Source organism: Carettochelys insculpta, chromosome 3, assembly GCF_033958435.1.
Source record: "Carettochelys insculpta isolate YL-2023 chromosome 3, ASM3395843v1, whole genome shotgun sequence".
NCBI lineage: Eukaryota > Metazoa > Chordata > Testudines > Carettochelyidae > Carettochelys > Carettochelys insculpta.
The window spans coordinates 127,216,816-127,240,223 of record NC_134139.1 but is presented as its reverse complement, the minus strand read 5'-3'; the positions used below and the strand labels follow the sequence as shown (position 1 = coordinate 127,240,223).

Here is a 23,408-nt window from a genome sequence, read left to right as displayed (position 1 = left end):
ACTAGCCCCTCTGTTCAGAGGGGCTATGTTAATGTGGCACTTCGGGATATGCTAATGAGGTGCTGTCATGAATATGCAGTGCCTTATTAGCATAATGACAGCCATGCGTGCTTCGAAACTGCCACTTTCGAAATGCAGCTGCCCATTTAGCCAGGGGGCTTTTTGAAACATCCCCTCTGATTTCAAAAGCCCCTTATTCCCGTCTGGTTTTGGTGGCTGCGTTTTGAAAGTGGCAGTTTCGAAGCGTGCATGGCTGCCATTATGCTAATGAGGTGCTGCATATTCATGCCAGTGCCTCATTGGCATATCCCAAAGTGTCACATTACCATAGTCCCTCCGAACAGAGGGGCTAGTGTGTCCACGGCCTGTGTGTGCATACATCTGGCTGCTGGGGAACTGTCTCTTCAAGGCATTCGTTGCCTGGAAGGCGAGTTCAAACCTCCATACCATAGAATTGTAGAACACTAGGACTGGAAGGGACCTTGAGAGGCCATCGAGTCCAGCCCCCTGCCCCAATGGCAGGACCAAGTACTATCTAAACCATCCCTGATAGACATCTATCTAACCTGTTCTTAAATATCTCCAGCGATGGAGATTCCACAACCTCCCTTGGCAATTTATTCCACTGTTTGACCGCCCTGACAGTTAGGAACTTTTTCCTAATGTCCAACCTAAACCTCCCTTGCTGCAGTTTAAGCCTGTTGCCTCTTGTTCTATCCTCAGAGGCTAAGAACAGCAAGTTTTCTCCTTCCTCCTTATGACACCCTTTTAGATACCTGAAAACTGTTATCATGTTTCCCCATAGTCTTCTCTTTTCCAAACTAAACAAGCCCAATTCTTTCAACCTTTTTTCATAGGTCACATTCTCTAGACCTTTAATCATTCTTGTCGCTCCTCTCTGGACCCTGTCCAGTTTCTCCACATCTCTTTTGAACTGCGGTGCCCGGAACTGGACACAGTACTCCAGCCGAGGCCTAACCAGCGCAGAGTAGAGCGGAAGAATGACTTCTCGCGTCTTGTTCACAACACACCTGAAGCTCTCCTGCTCCTGAGCCCCGCCTCTCCTCCCCCATGCTCTGCAGAGATGGGGTATGTGGGGAGGGGGACATGCTGACATCAGTTCACCTCCTTCACTCTCCTCTTCCTCCAACCCCCCCACTCTGCGCTTCGCAGCCAGCAAGAGTGTCCTGCAGACAGCTGGCCAAGGACTCCAAGACGTTTGCTTGTCCAGGGGAGCAGGAGAGCATCACTCTCCCTCATCACTGCCTAAGACCCCTCTCTCAAGCAGCACGTGAGAAGCTTCCAATTTGTTTATGACACAAAGTGATCCCACCAAGTAAAGAAGCTGGTCAGGGCTACATCGTATAGTTCCCATGTGTGGCCTATGCAGGGTCTGCTAGGGAATTTCGAGCACACTTCATAAATAGTCACCTGTTTTCTCACGCACCAATTCCACAGCCAGATTGCCTCAGAGCAGAGGGAACAAAATCTGCCCTTCTCCTTGCATTTGTGATATCACTAAGGTGGTGATGTCTGATGGGATCTGCATGTGGGGGGGCCCCATGAAGGCTAGAAAACCCCGGAGGTTTCCAAGTGGGCATGACTCTGCATTTATTAACATTGAATTTAATCTATCCTTTTGTTGCCCAGTCAGCTGGTTCTTTACTGTCAGCTTCAGACTTAGCTATTTTAAGTAATGTGGTATTATCTGCAACCTTGCAACCTCATTGTTTACCCCTTTTCCCAGATGATTTATGAATTTGTTGAATATCATTGATCTCAGTGACAACTCATCACTGTGGAAACTGAGCATTCATTTCTACCTTTTTGTTTGTAATCTTGTAAGCAGATACTGGTCGATGAGAGGACCTTCCCTCTTGTTCCATGACTGCTTAGTTTGCTTATGAGCATTTGGTGAACAACATTGTCAAAACTGTGTGTCCAAGTTCGCTGAAGCCACTGGATCCCCTTTGTCCATGTGTTGATATCCTCAAAGAATTCTTGTAGGAGCTGATGAGGCATGGTATCTATTTTTAAAGGCTATCTTGACTCCTACCCATCATGTATATTCAACCATCTGTCTGATAATTTTAGTCTTTACTACAGTTTCTACCAGTTTGCTTGGCACAGAAGTTAGCTTTACCAAACTACTCTTTCCAGGATCACCTCTGGAACATTTCTTAAAAATTGGCATTGCATTAACTACCCGCCAGTGATCTAGAATAGAGGCTGATTTAAGCAATAGTTATATACTGGTTAGTAGATATACAATTCCATATTTGAGTTCCTTCAGAACTCTTGGGTGAATACCTTCTGCTCCTGGTGACTTATTAATGTTTGATTCATCAGATTGTTCCAAAGCCACTTCTATTGTCAGCTCAGTGTGGGTCAGTTTTGTGGATACATTGCCTAAAGAGTTGCTCAGGTCTATTCCTTGCTCTTATCCTTTCTTTTTTTTTTTTTATAAATACTTTTTGACCTGCCTGATTACCTTAACTTTGCAGAGTTTTTTTCTTTCTGTTTTCCTCAGATTTGTCTTTTTAACCATCTCCTTTACTCTGTTGTATAGCCCAAGTGGCAAGTTTTTGGTGCCCCCCCCCCTTTTTTTTTTTTCATATACAGGTAGTTTGAGCATCTTCTGGTGTTTTTTAAAAAACAAAAAAAAAAACAGTGGAGCCTGCAGACATGTCATTCCTGTGACTGTCCCTTTTGAGTTCTGTTCAATTTGCCACTTCATTTTTGTGTAATTCTTTTTTAAATTAAATACTACTGTGGTGGGTTTATTTGGTATTTTCCCCCCACAAGGATGTTTAAATTTAATTACATTATGATTGGTATTACTGAGTGGTTCAGCTACATCGATGTCTTAGATGAGATTCTTGGTGCTTCTTAGGGCTAAGTCAAGAATTGCCTGTCTTGTGGTCAGATGGTTGGTAATATATTCCTGCTGCTATGTTTTGACTATTGAAGCATGAAATTTCTCTCCATAGAGATTTTATAGTACAGTTTGAGTCATTTAAGGTTTTTATTGTATTTAACTCTATGCTTTGTTTCACGTATAGTGCCACCCTCCCACCAGCACAACCTACTCTGTCATTCTTACATATTTTGTACCCTTGTATTACCATGTCCTATTGATTGGCCCCATTTCATCAACTTGCTGTTTTGCCTAGTATATCAATATGCTCATTTATGCAAAGCATTCAAGTTCCCCCCATGTTAGTGTTCAGGCTTACTTTTTGCATATGAGCACTATATAAAAGTTGTCAATGTTCAGTTGTTTGCCTTCATGTGATATAATTGAATGGGACTTCTATTCGTTTGACTGTTTCTCTTCAGTGCCTACCTGTAGTTAATCAACATCTGTCCTTTTTACTAGGTTATAGAGTATTCTCTTTAATAAATCTTCTCCTTAGGGTTATGTCTGAACTAATGCTCCTCTGAATCTGTTGACTTTCTCCCCAGCCCTTGGCTTAAAATCTCTTCTGAGCTTTTTAATTTTACATCCCAGTGATCTGCCTCTATTTTGATTTAGATGTAGTTCATCCTTCCTGTATAGGCTCCTCTTTCCCAAAAAAGTTCTCCATTTCCCAGTAAACCTACATCCCTCCAAATCCTCCAAACCTCCAAATCCTCTCTCCCACATACTGGGATACTGCAGTTCTGCCTGTCTAACTGGTCCTACACGTAGAACTGGAAGTATTTCAGAGAATGCTACCATGAAGGTCCTGCATTTTAATCTCTTCCCAAGCAACTTATATTTGTTCTTCAGGGTCTTTTTGTAAACTGTTGGGTTCTCCCAGACTCACAAATCCAGCTTTGTACAATCCTACTAATGGAATTTACCGTTACTGCTATCTGTCTCATTCTAATAACAAGGGGGCCTCTTCATCTGGAGAGGTATCCTCAGTGCAAGAGGATACTGTGGTGTTATCTGGAAGGAGGTCCCAACTATTACAGTTTGTTTTAAAATTATATGAAATCTTAGTTCCTGACCTTGGAAGCTGATATGTGAAGCCTCATAAAAGTCGTCTTGCAGGAAGAGGGCCGTACATAGCAGTCTAAGAAATCCATCAGATCAAACCAGATCTGATCTGATCTGACTTTCACTCCAAAGTCTATTATTCACAGCTGTTATAACTGGGATGTACTGTTCTTATTTTGATGTACAGGGAATGGTTTCAGCAAATCTCTTATATTATCTAGCCACTATGGATATCATATCTATACTTATGATTAACCCTGCTTCTAGTAAAATTGTTGAAAAAATACCCATTGACTTTAGCAGTTATAGAATCAGTTCTTTCAGCCTGCGTTTCATTTCTATACTCAGGTTATGGTAAAACTCTTAAGAGTAATCTGCATGTATTATATTTGATAGGTTATTTTTAAAAAAATGAGTTATGTGCAAAAATTTCACACGCAGAAAATTAGAAGGTGGCTTGAAAAGTCACCCTTTGATGTCTGAAGCTGAGCACTACAATTAGACTACTGCTTTAATGCCAGTCCTAATATTAATGTCTCTTCCAAATTACACTTCTAACATATGTAATTAGCTTTTAATTTTTTTTAGTGAATCACTTTTTCCAAAATGTGGCTTTTTTTTTCTGCTTTTGCATTTAAATGGGTTTTTAAGTTAAAATTCCAAATCTGACAACCCATCTGTTGGTTTGCTCACCCCTGCCCTCAACTAGATTGGTTAAATCATGTAATCTTCAAGTGAATCCAATTGCCCTCATCTGACTGAGCTACTAGGGATTTTCTCTTATGCTACTAGGTAGAGGTCTGAAACTAAAGGTCGTACATAGAGGTGTACAGAGGATAGACATTCCATTTAACAAAGGATTTTGACATTTGTCTTTGCTTTAGAAACAAAATCTATATGATTCTTTGGTGGGGGGTAGAGTCTGGTGTATTGACATATTTTTTTTCTTTTTGCCCTATTTTATATTCACATAATTAATGTATAAAAATGACAAAATTTTGTGAATTGTTACGACTTGGGTGCTGAAGTCTCCAGAACGTGCTTCTATCAAAGCTTTTCCAACCAGCTCTAGCTCAAGTCTTTTCTTCCACGTAGCTGACTGAATAGGGCATCTCTGTGTATCTAGCCACAGATCATTGATGTCTGACTCTGGACTAAACTGTGTAACTGTAATATGATGCCCTGGTCCTTTGAGACTGACAAGAGAAACATCTGGGGTCAGCCCACCCTAATTTTATGTAAAAGACAGGAATTAGTTTCAGGTAGTAGATGGCTTGGGAAGCACATATATACTTGTGCCAGTATAGTTACTATACTGTACTTTAGTTACTATAGTGTAGTACAGTTGAAAGTACCTTATTTTATTGAAAAGAAGTTGTTTGTCACTCAGAGCCAGTGGCTACTGTACATTTACTGACCCATCACTTGACTCTTATGTCTGTTGTGCAATTCTCTTAATTATGACTAGGTCAGGAGTCAGAAAACCGGCCAATCATTTCTTTCTACAAATATTCAAATATTTGCATTGTGGTGAAGGATTGGAATTAATGAGTTGGAATGGATGGATTTACTTTTTCTTGTTTTCTGTTTACAAGACCCCTAATCTGAGACCAAAGGCCAAGTTGTTCCTGCTCAGGGAAGCAGTGGTTGTTCATTTAGTGAAAGTATACCATCAGCTTCATGTGTGCTCCCTAATCTCTCAGCTAAGTCCCTTTGTTCTGCATGTTCACAACTCTCAGTATTTCCTGTCTGTGTGACACATGTATAAATGAATGTGTCATCTGCTCAACCCCAGGTTACTCAGTAGCCTCAGCTCCTGTTCTTTCTTGCCCCTAGAACAGAGGTTTTGCCTTCTTTTTCCCCATGAAAAGGTATGTGTACATTCAAAATGTTACAGCAGCCCCTGCTATAGTGTTTCTGTGCAGACACTGCCTATATTGATGGGAGACAGTAGCTAGGCAGGTAGAAGAATTCTGCAATTGACTTAGCACTGTCTACACCAGTAATTAAGTTGATACAGCTGCTTCTCAGGGGTGTGGATTTTCAATGTCCTGAAGAATGTTAAACCCCTAGTGTAGATCAGGCATCAGTGACTGGTTTGTTTTCAAAATTTAAATTATTTAGCGGTAGATGCCTGATGACATTTATTGTAGACATATCATGGGAGAGCCATGGCTAGTGGGGAATCAGTCTGAAGGGAGAGATTTTGGGCAGACAGTGGAGAGAAACTTGCATAATCACTGTAAAATTATTGAAAATGTAGGCCCATCAGATGCTTCCAGCTGATCAGAGTGTAGGGAACTGCGTGCGTGAGAGGCAACATTACAACTGCCCTGCACTCTGATGCATTTCACAGGAATACAGAATAATGAGCATGTTCACATTTCCTTGTTTTACTTAATACTCTTTGCTGCAGCCTTGGGGCCAGATTCTGGCAGGATCCTGTAAATATAGATTGCCAGAAAATCTGTGCACATTCCATAGAGCTCCTGGCAGAACGTTTCCATCCCATTCATTGGACAGTCCTACTTTCCACTTCCCCTGGCTGCCTCTCCCACCCCCAGAAAATAAAACAAAATTTAAAAAAAAAAAAAAAAAAACTGAAAAAGGGCATTGATTATGGAGATCTGTGTGTGTTTGTGCTTACAAATCCCTCATATTGCCATTCTCCCCTGGAAGCTCCTACATGCCAGTATAGAGCTATACAACACACCTGGCTTTGCAGCATATTTACACACCCATTTTGGTTGGCCACTCTATATTTCCTAAAATGGCATAATTAAATATAAAAATATTGTACTTCATGCTCTTGCTAATGAACCAAAATGCTTTATATTTAGCATGTGATTTATAAATGAAAATATTAAAACTTGTGCACAAATCCTATGCAGCTCAAAATCAGGAGATGATTGTTTTTATGTTGGAGACCACTGAAGAAGAAATATGGTCCTGGTTATTAGCACTATTAGATTAAGCACTATTTTTTGGTGACACAAATTCAGAAACAACATTTAATTGGCATTAATACAGATGATGCTTGAGTGCTGATAAACATGAAAGTATGTTTTGTGTTTTCAGGTGGATAATCTATGAATACAGTAATTACAGAGGGCGTCAGATCTTACTGTCACCAAAACAAATCCCAGACTGGCATAAATTAAGTGGCTGTCACCAGATAGGTTCTCTACGACCTTTATTACAGGTGAGAAAGCCTGTGATCTACTTTGGGGTCACAGCGTTTGCACAAGCTCCTGTTTATAGACTTTAATGCTCAGTTTATCTCATATTCAATAATTGTTTCTGATAATGCACAGTCAAAGGTAATATAAAACAGCAGCAATAGGATGCAAGGAGGTACTCTTGAAGATTTGGTCTTCAATATGCTATAGCTGATTGTGCCATTTGTTTTCACAGTACTACTTCCCAAAGCCTGAATTGGTCACCTTGCACACATTTAAAGTAAATGTCTCAGAGGGGTAGTCATGTTAGTCTGTAAGTATGAAAACAATAGGCAGTCGTGGTGTCTTAGGCTACGTCTAGATTACAGCGATTTGTTGACAGAACTTTTCACTAGAAGATACCGTCCGACAAAACTTCTGTTGACCGATCTCAGCCAAATTACCACGTGGATGGCAAGAGTGATCTGCCCTGTCGACAGAGTGGCCAGACTGCCTGGCTGCTCTCTCAAAACAACAACCAACCAGAAGCACAGCAGACAGGGCTTCCTGGTGTCTCAGAAGCCCTGTCTGTTGACAGAGCAATTATGCCTCCTGGGGAGTGTGATAAGAATGTCAACAAGAGAGCTGCATTCTGTTGATTTACTGGCAACAGAGTCTCTTGGGAATCTGGACATTCCCTGGGTTTTGACGACAAAACTCCAGTTTTGTCAGCAAAACCCTCTAGTGTAGCCATCGTCTGTGGGACTGAGATTTCTACACTGAGATAAATTCAAATGTAAGGCAGATAGCTCGATATTACAACAAGACTGTCTTCACTGTAAATACCATTAGCTTGATTTAGGGAGCACTAATATCGATATAATGTCGTCAGAACGGGCTGGGTGTAGTGTCAAGTTCAAATTTAAAAGTACGAATAAAGGTCAGTGTGGAAGTGCCATGTCTTAAAATCAAATTTATTAGCCTCCAGAGGTGTCCTGTATGTAGCCCACAGCGCCCCTCAGTGCTCCGCTCTGTCCACTGCTCTCTAGGTGCCACAGGAATTAGGTAATAGGAAGACGGCGAATTTCAATTCGGAACCAGGAAGCCTGTGGCTGTGGGGTCATATTTGTATGAGAGCCTGAAAAACGTCTTTCTTTGCTATTAGCGCTCTGAGTGCATCTACCCATTACATATAGCCCCAGAGTTTGTGGTTCTGTTTCTACCACTGCTGGCTGAGCACTTGGCACTTTTCATGTGCTGCCTGGTGCCGGCTGCTGCCCCACCACACCATGTGGCGACAAGGCTGTTATGGGAGTCATGCTTGTATAAGAGACAGAGGAAGTTCTCAGTGGTTTATATTTGGCTTGCGTGCAGTTAGGACTCCAAGGGAAGGAAAGATTTTTGGGGGTTTGCAGGTGCCGTGGGGAAGTCTCCCCCTAGCAGCTAAGATTTTTGGGGGCTTGCAGGCAACCAGGGGGACTACCTCAACTGGCTCCCCACTAAAACCCCCCCCACGCCCTCTGCCTCAACAAGGATCTTGGGGAGAGGGGGCTAGCTGTTGTTGGGGGGAGGTGTCCCCTGGTGGCTGCAAGTTGCAGGACTTGGCTGCTGCCCAGGGGGAATGGTTCAAGTGGCCCTTGAGCCATGGACCCCACAGCCAAAAAATATTTTTGGGGACCATGTCAACTGGCCATTCAGCCTCCCAAATACAAAACAGTCCCACAATGGCAGTGAAATTTGGTGAGCCCTATCCCGTGTGTTGGCAATGTCTGTGTAGTGAAGAGGGAAGCCAAAAATATTTTTCCTAGCCTTTTCTATCCTCTGCAAACTTTGGGCCCCTTCATGCAGGGGAAAATGGAGGGAGGGCCAGCTGAGAATACAGACACAGAAGCTGTGTAATGGACTGACAAGCCAAATACCCTCCCTCACCAAATTCATTTTTTTCAAAATCATTACTATCTGCTCTTCCTTCATGCTTTTCATTGTCCCTGTGTTATTTTCAGGTATCAGATGTACTCAAGGGAGAGGGGATAGTTGGTGGAGGGCCAGTGGAGAAGACCCACACCTGCTGATTTTTCATAAAATCTTTTACAATTCAATTATGGCTACAGTTTTAAAAAGAAATTCAGTTATAGAAGAAAGAGATTTCTGTGCATTTGGTGATCTTTGTTGATGCACTAGTTTTCCTTCCTCCTATTTAGAAAAATAGATGTTTGCTTACCACAGGAGGGGAATGAGGGCAATGCAATGTGGGAAGATAATGTCAAATACCAGCAAAAATACCCAGAATGCTACAGGGCTGAGGGAATTGTGGGATAGGGTCCCACAATGCACTGCTGCAACAGTCAATATTTGCCGATTGAGTGTGGCAGCAATATGTCGACTTTGTGAGGAGCACATGGGGAAGTGAGGATAGTCAAATTTGAATTTATAAAATCCACTGTTACAAAACTGATATTAATAAAATTGAATATCTCTTAGTGTATATGTAGCCTAACAAATTTATTAGGTCCTGAGCTTTTGTGGGTAAAACCAATTGGTTTAAACCCAGTTGGTTTTACCCATGAAAGCTCAGGCCCTGATAAAGATATTAGTCTCTAATTTGCCGCAAAACTGCTTATTGGTTTTAAACTGTTTTATTTTTGAACAAATTACTTTGACCGACTTCAGATAGCCTGTCAGGATTCTTAACGTCCTCCTGGTCACGCACATTCTGTCATCTGTATTGTCATGTACCAGTCGCAGAAATTCGGAAAATGAAGCTTAGTTTTTTGCTGACTTCAGCCAAAGGCTCTTTGATCTATTTTGATGGGGGAAAAAATGATTCTCTTTATCTTGAATTTGATATGTAATATCGTGTATTTTTAGAAGGATTAGCTAATTTGAAGGCAAGTGCCATCCATCCATGGTTAGCGTATAAGAGGGGTATGCTAGGCCTAACACTGGGGATGCTTTTTGAAACAGTTTTTATTAAGAAATAATTTTCTGCTGTTCATGAATCTCTTATATTTTGAATTATTAGAACTGGTCTAGAAATTAAAGAAGTGCCCAGTACCTATTATGAATGTACTGGCGCCCTCTCCTAGAACTTGTCTTGTTCAGTCACCAGGCCTGCTTCTGAACTGCTTAGCATTATGCAGAGTGAGGATACTTATATTTTGATTGCCGTATGTTAGGTACTGACATAGATACTCTCAGCACCTGGCTTTCCTTAGACATTTTTAAATGCCCTCAGAGAAAATCCAAAGTCTGAGGGACAGAAACCCCAACTGCAATATTGAGTAGTGATTACTTGGCATTTAACCAGCAGTACAGTGTATTCCTGCATTAGAGTGTGTAGCTAAAGAGCTGTGTTGTTTTCACAGAAACGTGTATACTTCAGACTTCGCAACAAGGAAACTGGAAAATTCATGTCAACTGATGGAAATGTGGATGATTTGAGTCTTCTTAGAATACAGGTTGCAGAAGATAGTAAGTCAGATGACCAGATCTGGGTTTATCAAGATGGATTCATCAAATGCAGGGTGAGGTTTAAACTTCATTTGTTTGTTTGATTGACTTTAAGCATCCAGACTGATATTTCTTGATGACAGTGTTTACATCTGGGAAGATTTTTGTAATTCAGAATCCTTTTCAGGCTTGATAGAAGCATAATTTCATTCACAAATATTTTGTTACCTTCAACAGTGAAAAAAGTTCCAATTAAACAGTTTGTTTTAAAAACAAAACACACACACACCATGGCTATGTCTACACTTGCTCCAGACTTCAAAGGGCGGGGCATGGTAGTCAGGCTGATGGGAGATTACAACCGAAGTGCTGCAATGAATATGCAGCACTTCATTAGGCTAGTTCTCCCCTGCGGCAACTTCAAAGTGTCAAACTTAGAAGTGCCTGTGGCTAGACAGCAAGCCGACACTTTGAAGAGCCTTTACTCTCCAAAATTTTGAGGAGTGAAGGGACTACTAAGCATGGGCACTTTGATGTGTCCGTGGCTACACGGCATGCCGGCACTTCAAAGTTTGACACTTCGAAGTTGCCACGGGGGAGAATTAGCCTAATGAAGTGCTGCATATTCATCACAGCACTTCGTTAGTAATCTCCCATCAGCCTGATTACCATGTCCCCTTGAAAATTCGGGGCAAGCGTAGACATAGCCCTGTATTCGTGATGTTCCAAAATTAGTTTCTTCTGTCTTCCTTCGATCTTTGCCGTGTTTTCCACCTCTTCTGCAGTTCAGCTGAAACTTAATTTTTATTTCTTTTCACAAACTAATCCTTTTTGGTGATTATAAATGACTTATAAACAAACAGTATATTAGCTGATGGTCACAAATAAGAGCATATTCCATTATGTACTGTTGAGTCCATAATATCCTGTGTTTGTGCATTGTTTTACCTCTGTTTGTCTACTTTTCCCCTCTATAAAAATGATAGTTTCCTGTTGAACTACCTCCTTATTAAAATTGTTTGCAGAAATATTTGACCAGTATTGTTCTGAAGGTTACACTTAGGGGTATTTGGCATTCCAAAAAGATGAAATGTCAAAGCCCTAAAAATCTTGTTGGTGGTTCAAATTACTACTGTAGACTTCGCTTCTAAGGCTTTGATCCATCCACAGACTTAAGCATTTGCTTAACTTTGTACACAATAAGTAGTGCCATTGAGGTCAGTGGCATTGCTCTTAATGCATAAGATTAAACATACGCATTTAGTCTGTGCAGGTCTAAAGTGAATCAAATTAATTTAATAACATGAATCTGCGTGAGTGTGCTGCGAGGGATCATGTGACCTGTTTCACAAGGTTGTAAAACTTCAGTTATGCTTAAGGGACAAATTTTCCTCTTTTCAATTAACTGAGGTACTGTCTGGACATGCACAGAATAGACGCTCTCGTAAAAGGGAATTATGTAGACTGTGAAAATGAGGCCAAGTGAGCAATTTTAACAACATCACATGCAAAATATTTTCCTCATGATGGCAGTTTGGTCTCAAACTGAAGATATTACTGTGTGGGCATTGTTGTAATGGGACTGTGGATGGGTGTTACCTCATCTTCATTTCAACATAATCAACTCATTTAATGTATTCTAAATAAAACTTACACTGCACAGAGAATTCATGGGGATGCAGCTTGTGCTGTACTACAGTCATTTGTTTAACTAGAAGAATAGCCACATTACGTGCAAATAACTAGAATGTGCCTGAGTTGTGCTGTTGCTCTTAAGAAGGGTAATGAAAGCTTTATGCTATACTGCCTGTAATAGAAAGGGAGCCTGAAACATAAGCCCATGTATTAAAGGCCTGATATGAGGCAGTAACTGCTCACAGAATCTGGCAAGAACTGGGCTGAGGTTGCAGAAATACCCATTCCAGAAAAGGTGCTCTGCACAGAATGCTCATGCAAACACATCCTAATATTAAGGGGTAGCAGAATACCTTCATTTCAAGTAAGGTACAAAACTGTTCCCAAAGTATAACAGAAACACACTGGCACCTCCTAAAAGGTAAAGTCAAGATGACAGTAGGTAATTGTTTGTTTCAGGGTATAAAGATGTAGGTCAGAAGGAGTACAGTAAACCCTCACTTTACGCATATTCAAGCGAGTTTCACACAACGTGAAGACACGTGGCTGTCAGCCTGCTTAGCTTCCTGCAGCTGTGGGTAGCTAGGCTGGCTAAGAGCCTCTTCACCCTGCCTTCCCAGAGCAGTGCTACGCACTGCTCTGTGAAGGTGGGGGAAGGTTTTTAGCTCACCTACCTAAAACTCCCTTCCCAAAGCAGTGCTGCTGTCAAACTGACAGCGGCCCAGCTCTGGGAAGGTAGGGAGGAGGGTTTGGCTTCTAAGGCTTTGATCCTTCCACAGACTTAAGCGTGTGGTTAACTTAACAGTGGGCAGCTGGGGGGTGGTGGGCGTAAAACAGGGGGAAGGGGCTCTTAGCCAGCCTAGCTGCCCACAGCTGCGGGAAGCTATGGAGGCTGACAGCCATGCATCTTCAAGTTGTGTGAAACTCACGTTGAAGCCAGGCAGGCTAAATCCCCCTTCCCAGCCTGGTGTTGCTGTTGAACTGACAGTGGCCCAGCTCTGGGAAGGCAGGAAGGAGGGTATTACCCCCCGCCCCCAGCTGCCCACAGCATATCCCAAGGGGCTACTGTATCTTTGGCCAGCCCAGGAGGCAGTGGAAAGTCCCACCGCTGACAGAGCTGTGTCCGTTGTCACAGGCATACGTGTTTTAGTAATCTCCTAGAGTCTGCCAGGTAGTATTCCTGTGCTTTGTTGACAATAAATCAGGTTGGTGGCACCTTTGTATCGTAATGAGTCTTGAGGTTATTGGGAAGTTCACACGAGGTCTTCTATGCTGGCTGGCTGTGCTGGGCTGTGCAGTACACAGGGAGAATGCACACATGCAGCCAGCCTTCTGACCACACTGCCAGTATGCTCTCTGACCCCGTGTACATTGAAAAACAAAGGATTATGGGGAAAGGAAAAAAAAAAAAACACTTCATTGGAACTGTTTGAGAGTTCCTGTTAAACTCAGTTGCCTTATGCCAGGTCACACTAATGAGCCATGCCCCAGGCATCCAGGAAGCAGTTAGGTCCTTTCCTAGCTAGCTACTGGTGAGCTGCCATGAGACTCGTTCTGGGGTAAAAGGAGCGAGCAGGGGAGTATTTTGCTGGTAGAGTAGAGAGAAGGAGATAGTGCCTTACTGAAACTTCTGTGAGAGTTTTGAATCTTTGCTGGCCTTGGTGGGAGAAATTAATAGATTAGTGTACCGGTGAGAAGTTCAGAGATGCACAATGAAGTAAATGTTTTCCAAGGCCTGCAATTTATTCTTTGCTTCTGAAAGTATAGTAGCTTGTAATCTATGTTGTCAAGACCACATGTTAAGTGATATGCCAACTGCAGGAGTCTTGCATTATTTTGTATAAATAATTATTTCTGGTGTCAAAGATTACTGTGTTGTATTTTGCATTGTTATTGCCAAGAATCAGCTTGTAGCCAGTAATGTAAATAACGGTGATACAGCCGGCAGGGAAGGAATACTGCAAGAGTGCTGCTGCATCCAGAGCCTGGGATGAAGGCAGAACTGGAGAGGTCACAACCCAAAAAGAATTGTGGTAGCCCATCTTCAAAAATCATTTTGCATACTCTAAGGAGCTTCTGTCTTCCTCAGACGACTGTTTAGCTAGTCCTCTGTAACAAAAGGATTGCAATGGAGGTTGCCCTCAGAAAGCAATTCACGGTGCAGGGATGGGGAAGTAGCTAAGAGTCCAGTGTGCGTGAAACACTTTCCATTAGCAACTGAAGCAGAATGCTGAGAAATCACAATTATCTGCCAAGGTCCCCCATTGGTGACAAGGAAACCTGGGGTACAGATGTTAGCATAGCTGTAGAAACAAGAACCCTTGACTAACTTTTGTTTTCTCTTCGATGATACAGATGGCTGAAGATTGCTGCTTGACAATTGTAGGAAACCTTATAACTCCTGGCTCTAAAATAGGCCTGTCAATTGAGGAGAATGAAGATAAGCAGTATTGGTGTGTTAATCCTGATGGCAGGATTCATAGCAAAATGAAGCCAACATTAGTTTTAGACATCAAAGGTAAGAACACATTGCCTTTCAGTGTGAATTATTCAACATTTACAGTGGGCTTATGTGCTGAAAGCCTTCCTATAGGATGATGGATGACACTCTAGCTCATAGACTTTAATCTGGGATCTGACATGACTGTTCTGATTGTCTGGTCTGAACTTAAGATAGATATCAGAATGACTGGGTGACATCCTTTGTAATGTAATAGCCCTTGGGAGTTATCTGTCTCATTTGAACATTGTTCTAATTTAACTTGGTGATTTATATAAGTTCTTAATATAAAACTGTGACTTGGGTGCTTCAACGTGTTTGTTTTTCTTTTCCAGTTGTAGGGAGTGAATTTCTAAATACATGCAGTTACAATACAAAAGGACAAATAAAATACCCTTTAATTCTGAAATATGATCATTATTATTAGCCCTGAGATCTGTATCCCTTACTGTATATTTTACAGCTGCTATTTTTGTTATAAGAGTGTTTCATTTAGATATTATCCTTGCTCTTCCTTTGATTTTATAGCCTGCATAGTAAATCCACAGGCACAATCAGCAGCAGAATTAACAGCTTGTCATTGTTGTGTTCAACTAGTTTTCTCCAGTTTACTCACATTCTATCTCTTTAAAAGCAAATACTGTCCCCCCAAATCCCACATTATATCTTCATTAATTTAAAACCAATTTTGAAGCAGCACTGGGAGTAGCATGAATAAACTATTAGTGCTTCAGTGAGACAGACATGGAAAGTATTGGCAGAAATGTAAGGACAGGGTTATGCAGTGGGGGTTGTCTATTTGCTGTCACAAATAAGCACCGTTTCTCCCCCTACCCCTTTAACTCCCTATTGTATGTGTGTAATCTCTAATCCTGCTACAGCCAGATGCAGGAATCTGTTTCCCAAAAGAAACAGGTGTTGTTATTAAGTAATAGTTGATCAAAATGAATCCAGTCTTTATTTAGTAACTACACTGTGCTGAAGTGTGTCCATCTTAATGAAGTCACTAGAAAAAAGGCAAAAAAGTTAGTGTACTGGCTCATCTTTGGAGAAGGACCTTAAAAAGCATGTAATGTACTTTGAGTGAATATTTGAAAACTGCTGTTTGCAGAATATCATATTCAGTAGCTCCAAAAGGAAACATGTAGATTCAGAGAGAGAGATCGAACAAACACTGCATTTTCTAATGCAGTCTAATCTGTCTGTCTGTTTTCCTTCTGATTTAAACTGCCAGGCTCAAAAGTAGAAGGGCAGAGGTCCTGAACGTTTTTTGAAAAAATATGTCCTAAGATGAACTGTGTGAGGAGCAATACAGTGAACTCTCAAGTTATGTGGAGGTTGCGTTCCTGCAGCCCCACGCAACTCAAATTCTCGCGCAAGTGGTGGGAGCTGGGAATCGGGCTTCCGCTTGGTTCATAGTTCCCCGCTGCTTCGGAGACCTGGGAAACTGACCGTTCATAAGCTGGTAAGTTTTCTGGATCCCACAAGCAGCAGGAAGCTGGTAACCAGGCATCGGCCTGGCTCCCTGCTCCCCTCTGCTTGCAGAGCTGGGAAACTGACCACAACCGCATCCTTGGTCAATTTCCTGGCTCCAGCCAATAGAGGGGAGCCAGGAACCAAGAGCAGCCTGGCTCTGGGGTCCCCTGCATTCCTGCTGCCCGGGTCAGTTTCCTGACTCTGCAAGTGGAGGGGAGCCGGGGGCTAGGCTGCTGCCTGGTTCCCAGCTCTCCACCAGTCCTGGGACCAGGTAACCGCTTCTGTCAGATGCAGCAAGAGTCAGGTCGCTGCCCCAACAGGAGCGGTTTCCTACTCCTGTCAGGGTGGCAGTCGCGTTAACCTGAGATGCGCAACTTGGTTGCGTGTATCTTGAGGGTTTACTGTACACAGCTTTTATGTTTGTTGTTCAACTGGAGCACTAACAATTGTAAATAGTAATAAAATGGAAGCTAAGACATGCCAGTGTACAGTAGCCCAAGGCTGATCCTACACTGGCTTAAACCAGAAGGAATTTCAGTGAAGTGAGTGGAATTGCACTGAATCAGAATTGGTTCCAAGACCACCACGTAAAAGAAGGCAATGTATCATGACGTTCTGCAGGAGCAAATGAAGTTGGCTGAGGTGCTTGAGCTGACAGTCTGAAGTGACTGGGGTTCTCCTGAGGGTGGGGGAGGGGATCGTCTGCTCTGGGAATTGCTTCCCTGCTGGGTCTGGACAGAGCCAGGTTATACTGGTGGGCAGGTACAGCACAAAGCCTGTTTCTCTTCTGGCATTTGCCTCGGGGGATGGAATGTAGACTGTGGCATGTTGGTTTTTAATGGGGCCTCTTTCCCTTGCCACCTGTGAAAGGTGAAGTCGTAAGCCTTTTTTTTTACCTCCTCAACATGCAGTGTTATAGCTATGTTTGTCCCAAGACAAGGTGGGTGAGGTCATGTTTTCATGGACCAACTTCTGCTGGTGACAGAGACCTACCTTGCACCCCCTGCCATATTTGTTGTTACATGATGTACAAGTGTCTTATGAAGGATGTTTACATATATAGATTTAATGTTGCTGGTTCAGGTAATTTAATAAGAGGAAAAAAAACTACTCCTTTCACATTGCTAAACCACTATTAAAGGTAAATAACCAAGCAACCATTTTCCCGTTTTAACAAATAACCCTACTTGTCCAAAAATTGTGATAATGGCGCCATCTTGTGGGTTTACTGAAATCATGCCGGGCAATATTATTTACCCCTCATAATCACACACTTAAAATACTTTGCTTTCCTTCTGTTTCAGGTTCTATCTCTCCTATACAGTTAAATTCCAGCCTGCATAACTCTGAACATTTTGTCATGATTAATATTTATGAACTGTACTTTAGAAGCACTTCTTAGTTATTTCCTGACAGCCCTATAACAAATTGAGCTCCCACAAAGTGATTGCAGAGGGGAGAGGCTGTTCCCCTCTGGTACTGAGAAACAAACCTTTCCCCTGTTCTTTGCACCAGCACTTCCAGACCTCTTGGTCTCCTCTCCACATTACAGCCCTATGGCAGTGCAAACGTGAAGCTTGCTAGGGAGATGGAAATTGACATGCAACTGCCTGAAAGCATTTGTTTCACTAAAGAACATTTCTTTGTGAATAGGAACGATAGACTTTTTTAAGAGAGTGAATATTTTCTTCATTGGCTGTCTGTCAGCTCTGATGACAGATCTGAGACATATAAATACAGCATAAAGGACAAAGAATAAATAAAAGCTTGGGTATTGTGTTAGTCCCTGTCCAATTTCATGTTTTCGATGAGAAGTTTATTTGCCCTACAGGCTGAGGCTTCCCAGCAGTGGGAGCTCTTGACTGATCACCTGTATTAGTGACCACTTGCATAACATACAATTAAATCTGTGCAGAAAATGTCAGGTATCATTGAAATAGTGCAAATGTAGCTGCACTGTCTGTGTTGCAATTAATAGTTAGACTGGGAGAGATGGAGATGATATAAAATTTAAATAGTATTCATGTGTATTTATAAGACAAGATAAAGGCTATTGTCATCTATAGTGAAAATACTGTATGTTCTGCTAGCTAACAGTTTTTTAACAAGCAGTCCTGTGGCACCTTAGAGATTGACCAATTTGTTAATGTGGAAAATCCACTTCTTTGGATGAAAAAGGGAGAGGGAAAACCAGAATCCAGGGTTTATATAGTGGTGGGGTGGGGTGGGAAAAGGGGGGGGGGAAAAAGGGTACCTGTCACTAGTAGGACCGGCTGATGACATGAATTCGATAAGAATGCGTGTTATTTGTGTATCTACAGACTAACACAGGTACCCCACTGAGAGCGCTTCTTTGGTATGGAGTACTACTTAGCTAGGCTGTGGGGACTAGAGTCCTGATTCAGACAGCCTTACATGACAACCTTGTCCTGTTGTGTTCTTCACAGCAATTGGGGAGGCAGATAGACGTGCTCTTCTGTGGTTTCTAAGGGGGTGAGGTGGCTGTGTAGGAATGCAGGAAGTACTGAAGAACAGAATATTCCCACCCTGTACCTCCATTTAGAAATGTGCAGGTGAAGTACATGTCTTCACTGTGAATCACCAGAATGAGACTGAAACATTTGCAACACCGAGGCAGTCTGAATCAATGGGTTTCAATGATTTTTCACATTTCATTTATTTTCAAATTTCTTCTTAGGGGGCACACAGTATGATCAGAATTGCGTTGTTGTGAACACATTCAATGAACAGAAGCTATCCCAGTGTTGGGAAGCATTACTTCTGTAAAAGCAGCCAGTTCCAGTGATCAGACAGATCGTAACAACCTTCGGGGAAGTCCAACTCCTGGCAGTCTTTGAAGAGAGATTATACCTGTCTGTGGCCTTTGCAGTCATAAGAAAAAGTGACTGAATAGTTTCAACTCTAAGCACTCACTCCACAAGTTTGTGTGATTTACTGGATGTTGACTATATGACAATGTTCACCGCTTCTTGCAACTTCTGTTTATTTTTTACATGTTCAAATTTCATGTCAATAATGAATTGCTAATCCAGAATATTTAAAATTATTACAGATAGTATAATGTTTTTATCTGGAAAAAAATATAAACTGAAATAAGTAGATAAAGTTTATACCACAAAAGATTGAAGTGCAACATATATGTGGGGACATCCCAAATTGATTGAGCTTAGTCGTTGTATATCAGAGTATTCATCTGCTGAAAATTAACATGTAAATAATGTGTTGGTACAGAAAAAAACCCTTCAGTCTGTTGTGTTCAAAAATTATTTAGAATTTTTACCAAAAATAATTCCTGTTCAGCTATAAGTTGTCATTTTAAAGTCTATATTTTGACAAGCAGTCTGTATAACAGAAAAACTAGAAAATAGAGAATACAAATATGTAGATATTAGCAAAAGCACAGGGCAGCAAGAATGGTGTGTCAGTTGTGAAGAAGTTGTCCATCTTCTGATTCTACTTTAAAAGGCTACATGTGTTTTACAAATTAAAATTATCATCTACTTATCTGCTTGGGGCAAATAATAGAGCTACTGCTAGATCTGAAGTAAATGCAGCACTACTGCTCTGTTTAATTTTTCTTTCTTTAAAGGAAAGAAGTATTTTTAATAAACATTGCTAATCACAGTGGTTCCCAACCTCTCTGCACGTTGTCCCAGCTATTGTTTGCCACCAGCCAGAGTTGGTTACGTTCTAACTGTCCATGATCTTAACTTCACTGGAGATGTTCAGTGAATGCTGAGGGTGAGGTTAATGGTGCTGAGCTGTCACAGCAACCCTAGAGCAGCTATGCACTGAAGTTTAGGACAAAGGCTCATTGAGACAGGGAAGGAAACTTGGAGACACTCATACCCCAGTAAGTGCCATATAAGAACTTAGGTATATTCATTAAACGAATTTGAAGTTCCACTCCTCATCACAGAGCTCGTTTCAAGAGACGCTGACAACAAGTGATGCATATGAAATAACTTGCAGTAGGTTGTTCTTGTGCATTCATGCTTTGTTGTCTCTCTTGACCCAGAGTTAGAAATGGTTTTATTTTACGTCATTAGCAGAACAGAACAGTGACTGTAAACTCTTGTGCCACGCTGCTGTACTTCATTCTTGCCTAAAACCAGTGTTGTTACAAGCCATTCCTAGCCACCTTGCCTTTGTCTTGCATAGTAAATGATTAGAATGCAACTTTCTTCTTCGCTGTTTGTTACCTTGCACGCTACTGGTGCATTATTTTTATTATTACCAGTCTCAGTGCCTTAAATCTCTTTAATTTTTTTTCACTTGCTGTACAGACAACTGCAATAATCAACAAATACATCTTGCTCTAAAAAAACCAATATTGTAGTTGGAACATCTTTTTATTCCTTCCTAAAGAGCATGACCTTTGGTTCCAAGGTGGTAATTCTGGTGGATTCTTCTGTGCCTTTTTATTGTACCCATAGTATGTACTTCACACATTTTATTCAATTGTACCTGATTTAGGGGACATAAATTATTTCACTATTATGTATCTATAAGTAAGCTGCTCTGTACAAGCGCGGTGCTGCCAGCTTAAGGTCTGTTATGAAAAGATCACCCAGGTTTCCTGTCTTCCTGGGTCCTTAACTTTTCTACCATGGATTGCATATCAGAAATGTACAAGTATAGTTGCTGCTCCTGTGCCATCAGAACTGAACTAAGGTCACTTCTACACATTGTATTAAGTTCCCATTTTCTCTCTCATCTCAAGTATTGTTCAGACTGACTCAATATGCTGTGCACTGAAGCATGGGATCTATAAAGGATGTCAATATTTTGTCTGTCTTTTTGAGATCACTTTGGCTATGTCTACACTAGCAGATAAATTCGAATGTAAGGCAGTTAGTTTGACTGTAACAAGTGTAACACTGTAAATACCATTAGTTTGATTTAGGGAGCATTAATATCAATATCACATAGTTGAAACTGGCTGAATGTAGCATCAAGTTTGACCGAAGGCTGGTGTGGAAGCACCATGTCTTTGAATCAAATTCATTAGCCTCCAACAGCTGACTGGCACTGCTGCACTGGGCTCCCCACCACTCACAGGAGCCAAGAAACTGACCAGTGCAGCAGCGCTTGTCAATTTCCCGGCTCCCCCAAGCTGTGGGCCCTGGGCATTAGGCAGCAGGGGGAGCACTGCCAGGGGTAGGGCTGCAGGAGGGCCCTGGCGGAGGATGCAGAATGCTGGGCTGAGGGAACTGTGGGATAGGTTCTCTCAATGTACTGCTACAAGTTTGTTTGTTTGTTTGCCCAGGCAGTGGGACAGCTCTCGATTTTATGGGGAAATGAGGATTCTCAATATTCAATTTAAGAAAATTGAATTTATCCAGTAGTGCAGACAATCTTAGGCACACTATGCTGTGAATGGGGAGAGATGAGCACCTTAGACTTCCACCTAAAAAGTCCGCCCCAATTAGGTGCCTTAGAGGAGAGGTCTGTCTTAAGTGCCTGTCTGCATGAGAGGAAGGTTGAAAATCTAGGCCAGAGGGACCACCTCTCCTGGAGTCAGATGGTTTAGGCTCTTACAACAGTGGTAAGCAATGGGCAGCTTACTGGGGTTCTGTATGTGGCCTGCTGGATGTTTTGTTTACTACATGGAGTGGAATTGGCCAGTCCTGCTTGTAGTCAAACAAGGCCATGTGAAGTGAGGTGCGTGCTGTCTGTATAATGAGAGCTGTGCACAGCCCCTAAGCCTATCAAACCACTGCTGTGGATGTCAGCATGCCCTGCAACTTCTAGGTACACAAGCACAGCTAGCACAAACAACCCCACCCCAGGAAACCTGCTGGGTCAGGACAATCTTGTAGCCCACTCACTAGCCTAAGTTTGCCCATTGCTGGTTTGAGTACCTTCATGCAGGAATCAGGTGCCTGCCTTGCCCCTCACAAAACCACACAAGGGGATATAGCAGTGCCCACTTTATAGATTCTAGCCCTGTGGTCAAACCATTCACTTGGAATGCTACTCCTCCCCTGCCTGGCTGGAAGAAAGTGGATTCATAGGCGGTGGGTGAAGCCCAACTAGAGGGAGAGTCAAGCCCCTTTTGTTCCTGCATGGCCAGATCCCTCTCTTCTCATACTCCACTTCAAGGAGCCCTGGGCTGGCAACAACTGCATCTCCCCTCTGCCAACCCCAAGCTACCCCCCTTTTGCAGGAGATCCTGTGCTTTTGAGTGCCATATGCTGGTTCAGAGATGGCTGAGGAAGCTGCATATGTTACTCAGCTTTCTGGTGGTTTGGAAGATTAGGAATGAACCCCAGAAACTGACTCGGACAGGCTCCCCTCAGCTGCCCCAGAGCCACAATGCATGACAAAGACAAAGTTCCCCAGCCAAACTTGAAACCAGGGCCCAGCAGCAGTGGCTGTGCTAAGGGAGGTTGAGCCTCTACTGTCCTGGTATACCTGCCACCTGTGACTGGATCTGATGGATCTTCACCTAAGGCTAGAGATGGTCCTTGTGTAGAGAGTAAGCTCCCACCCACCCCTTTCCTGGAACCCAAAGAGAATGAATGGAGTCTCCAGCTCCCAGAAGAGTACTCTGATCGACAAGCTAATAGGGCAACTTGAGGTGGGGTCCCTTCAGCCTCACTGGTGCTGTCCTATTGAAGCTCCCCCACTGTGAATGAAGTCATTAGAGCTGGGGACTGCAGCCTTGGGCTCCTTTTATTGACCAACACGTTTACAACTCAGGGCAGACAATGCTTCCTTTGATGCAAAGTCTTCATTCACAATACACCTGGAACACATGTATAGCACCAACAGCTCTGTGGCACTATCTAAATTAATGAGGCTGTCAACTTACCTATCATCATGGTAGCAGTCGCTATCAGTGTCACTATAAAGAATTACAGTTTTATTTTCACCCCTACCTTGGACACCTTAGAAAGGGCATTGGCCTTTCCTATGTTACCACAAGTTTAGCAAACCCCTGTCAGAAGGACTCTGAACTAATTTTAATAGTGAAAATTTTATGTTTAATAGCTTTTAAGAGAACTTGCAGTACTTACTGTATGTGGGGACTCATGGCCTATAAAACTTTTAGAAGCATTTTAACCTTACAATGCTCTTTTTAAGGGATAGGCTTACAAGGTAATGGTAGTAAACTACACCTACAAATGTGTGTCCAAATGCTACCTACCAGCTAGAACAGACTGCAAGCAAAACAGAA

At 42.2% G+C, this 23,408-nt stretch overlaps 1 protein-coding gene across 1 annotated transcript in view; it reads left to right on the top strand.

The window, feature by feature from the left end:
• CRYBG1 (crystallin beta-gamma domain containing 1) overlaps nucleotides 1–20,829 on the top strand; it is a 169,526-nt gene extending 148,697 nt beyond the window's left edge. Inside the window, exons 20-23 of the mRNA XM_074988832.1 lie at nucleotides 7,064–7,187; nucleotides 10,509–10,667; nucleotides 14,584–14,746; nucleotides 18,903–20,829. Of these exons, the coding sequence (XP_074844933.1) occupies nucleotides 7,064–7,187; nucleotides 10,509–10,667; nucleotides 14,584–14,746; nucleotides 18,903–18,991 (535 nt within the window). The 3' untranslated portion in view covers nucleotides 18,992–20,829. The remainder of the gene's footprint in view (nucleotides 1–7,063; nucleotides 7,188–10,508; nucleotides 10,668–14,583; nucleotides 14,747–18,902) is intronic.
• Nucleotides 20,830–23,408: the final 2,579 nt, after the last annotated feature.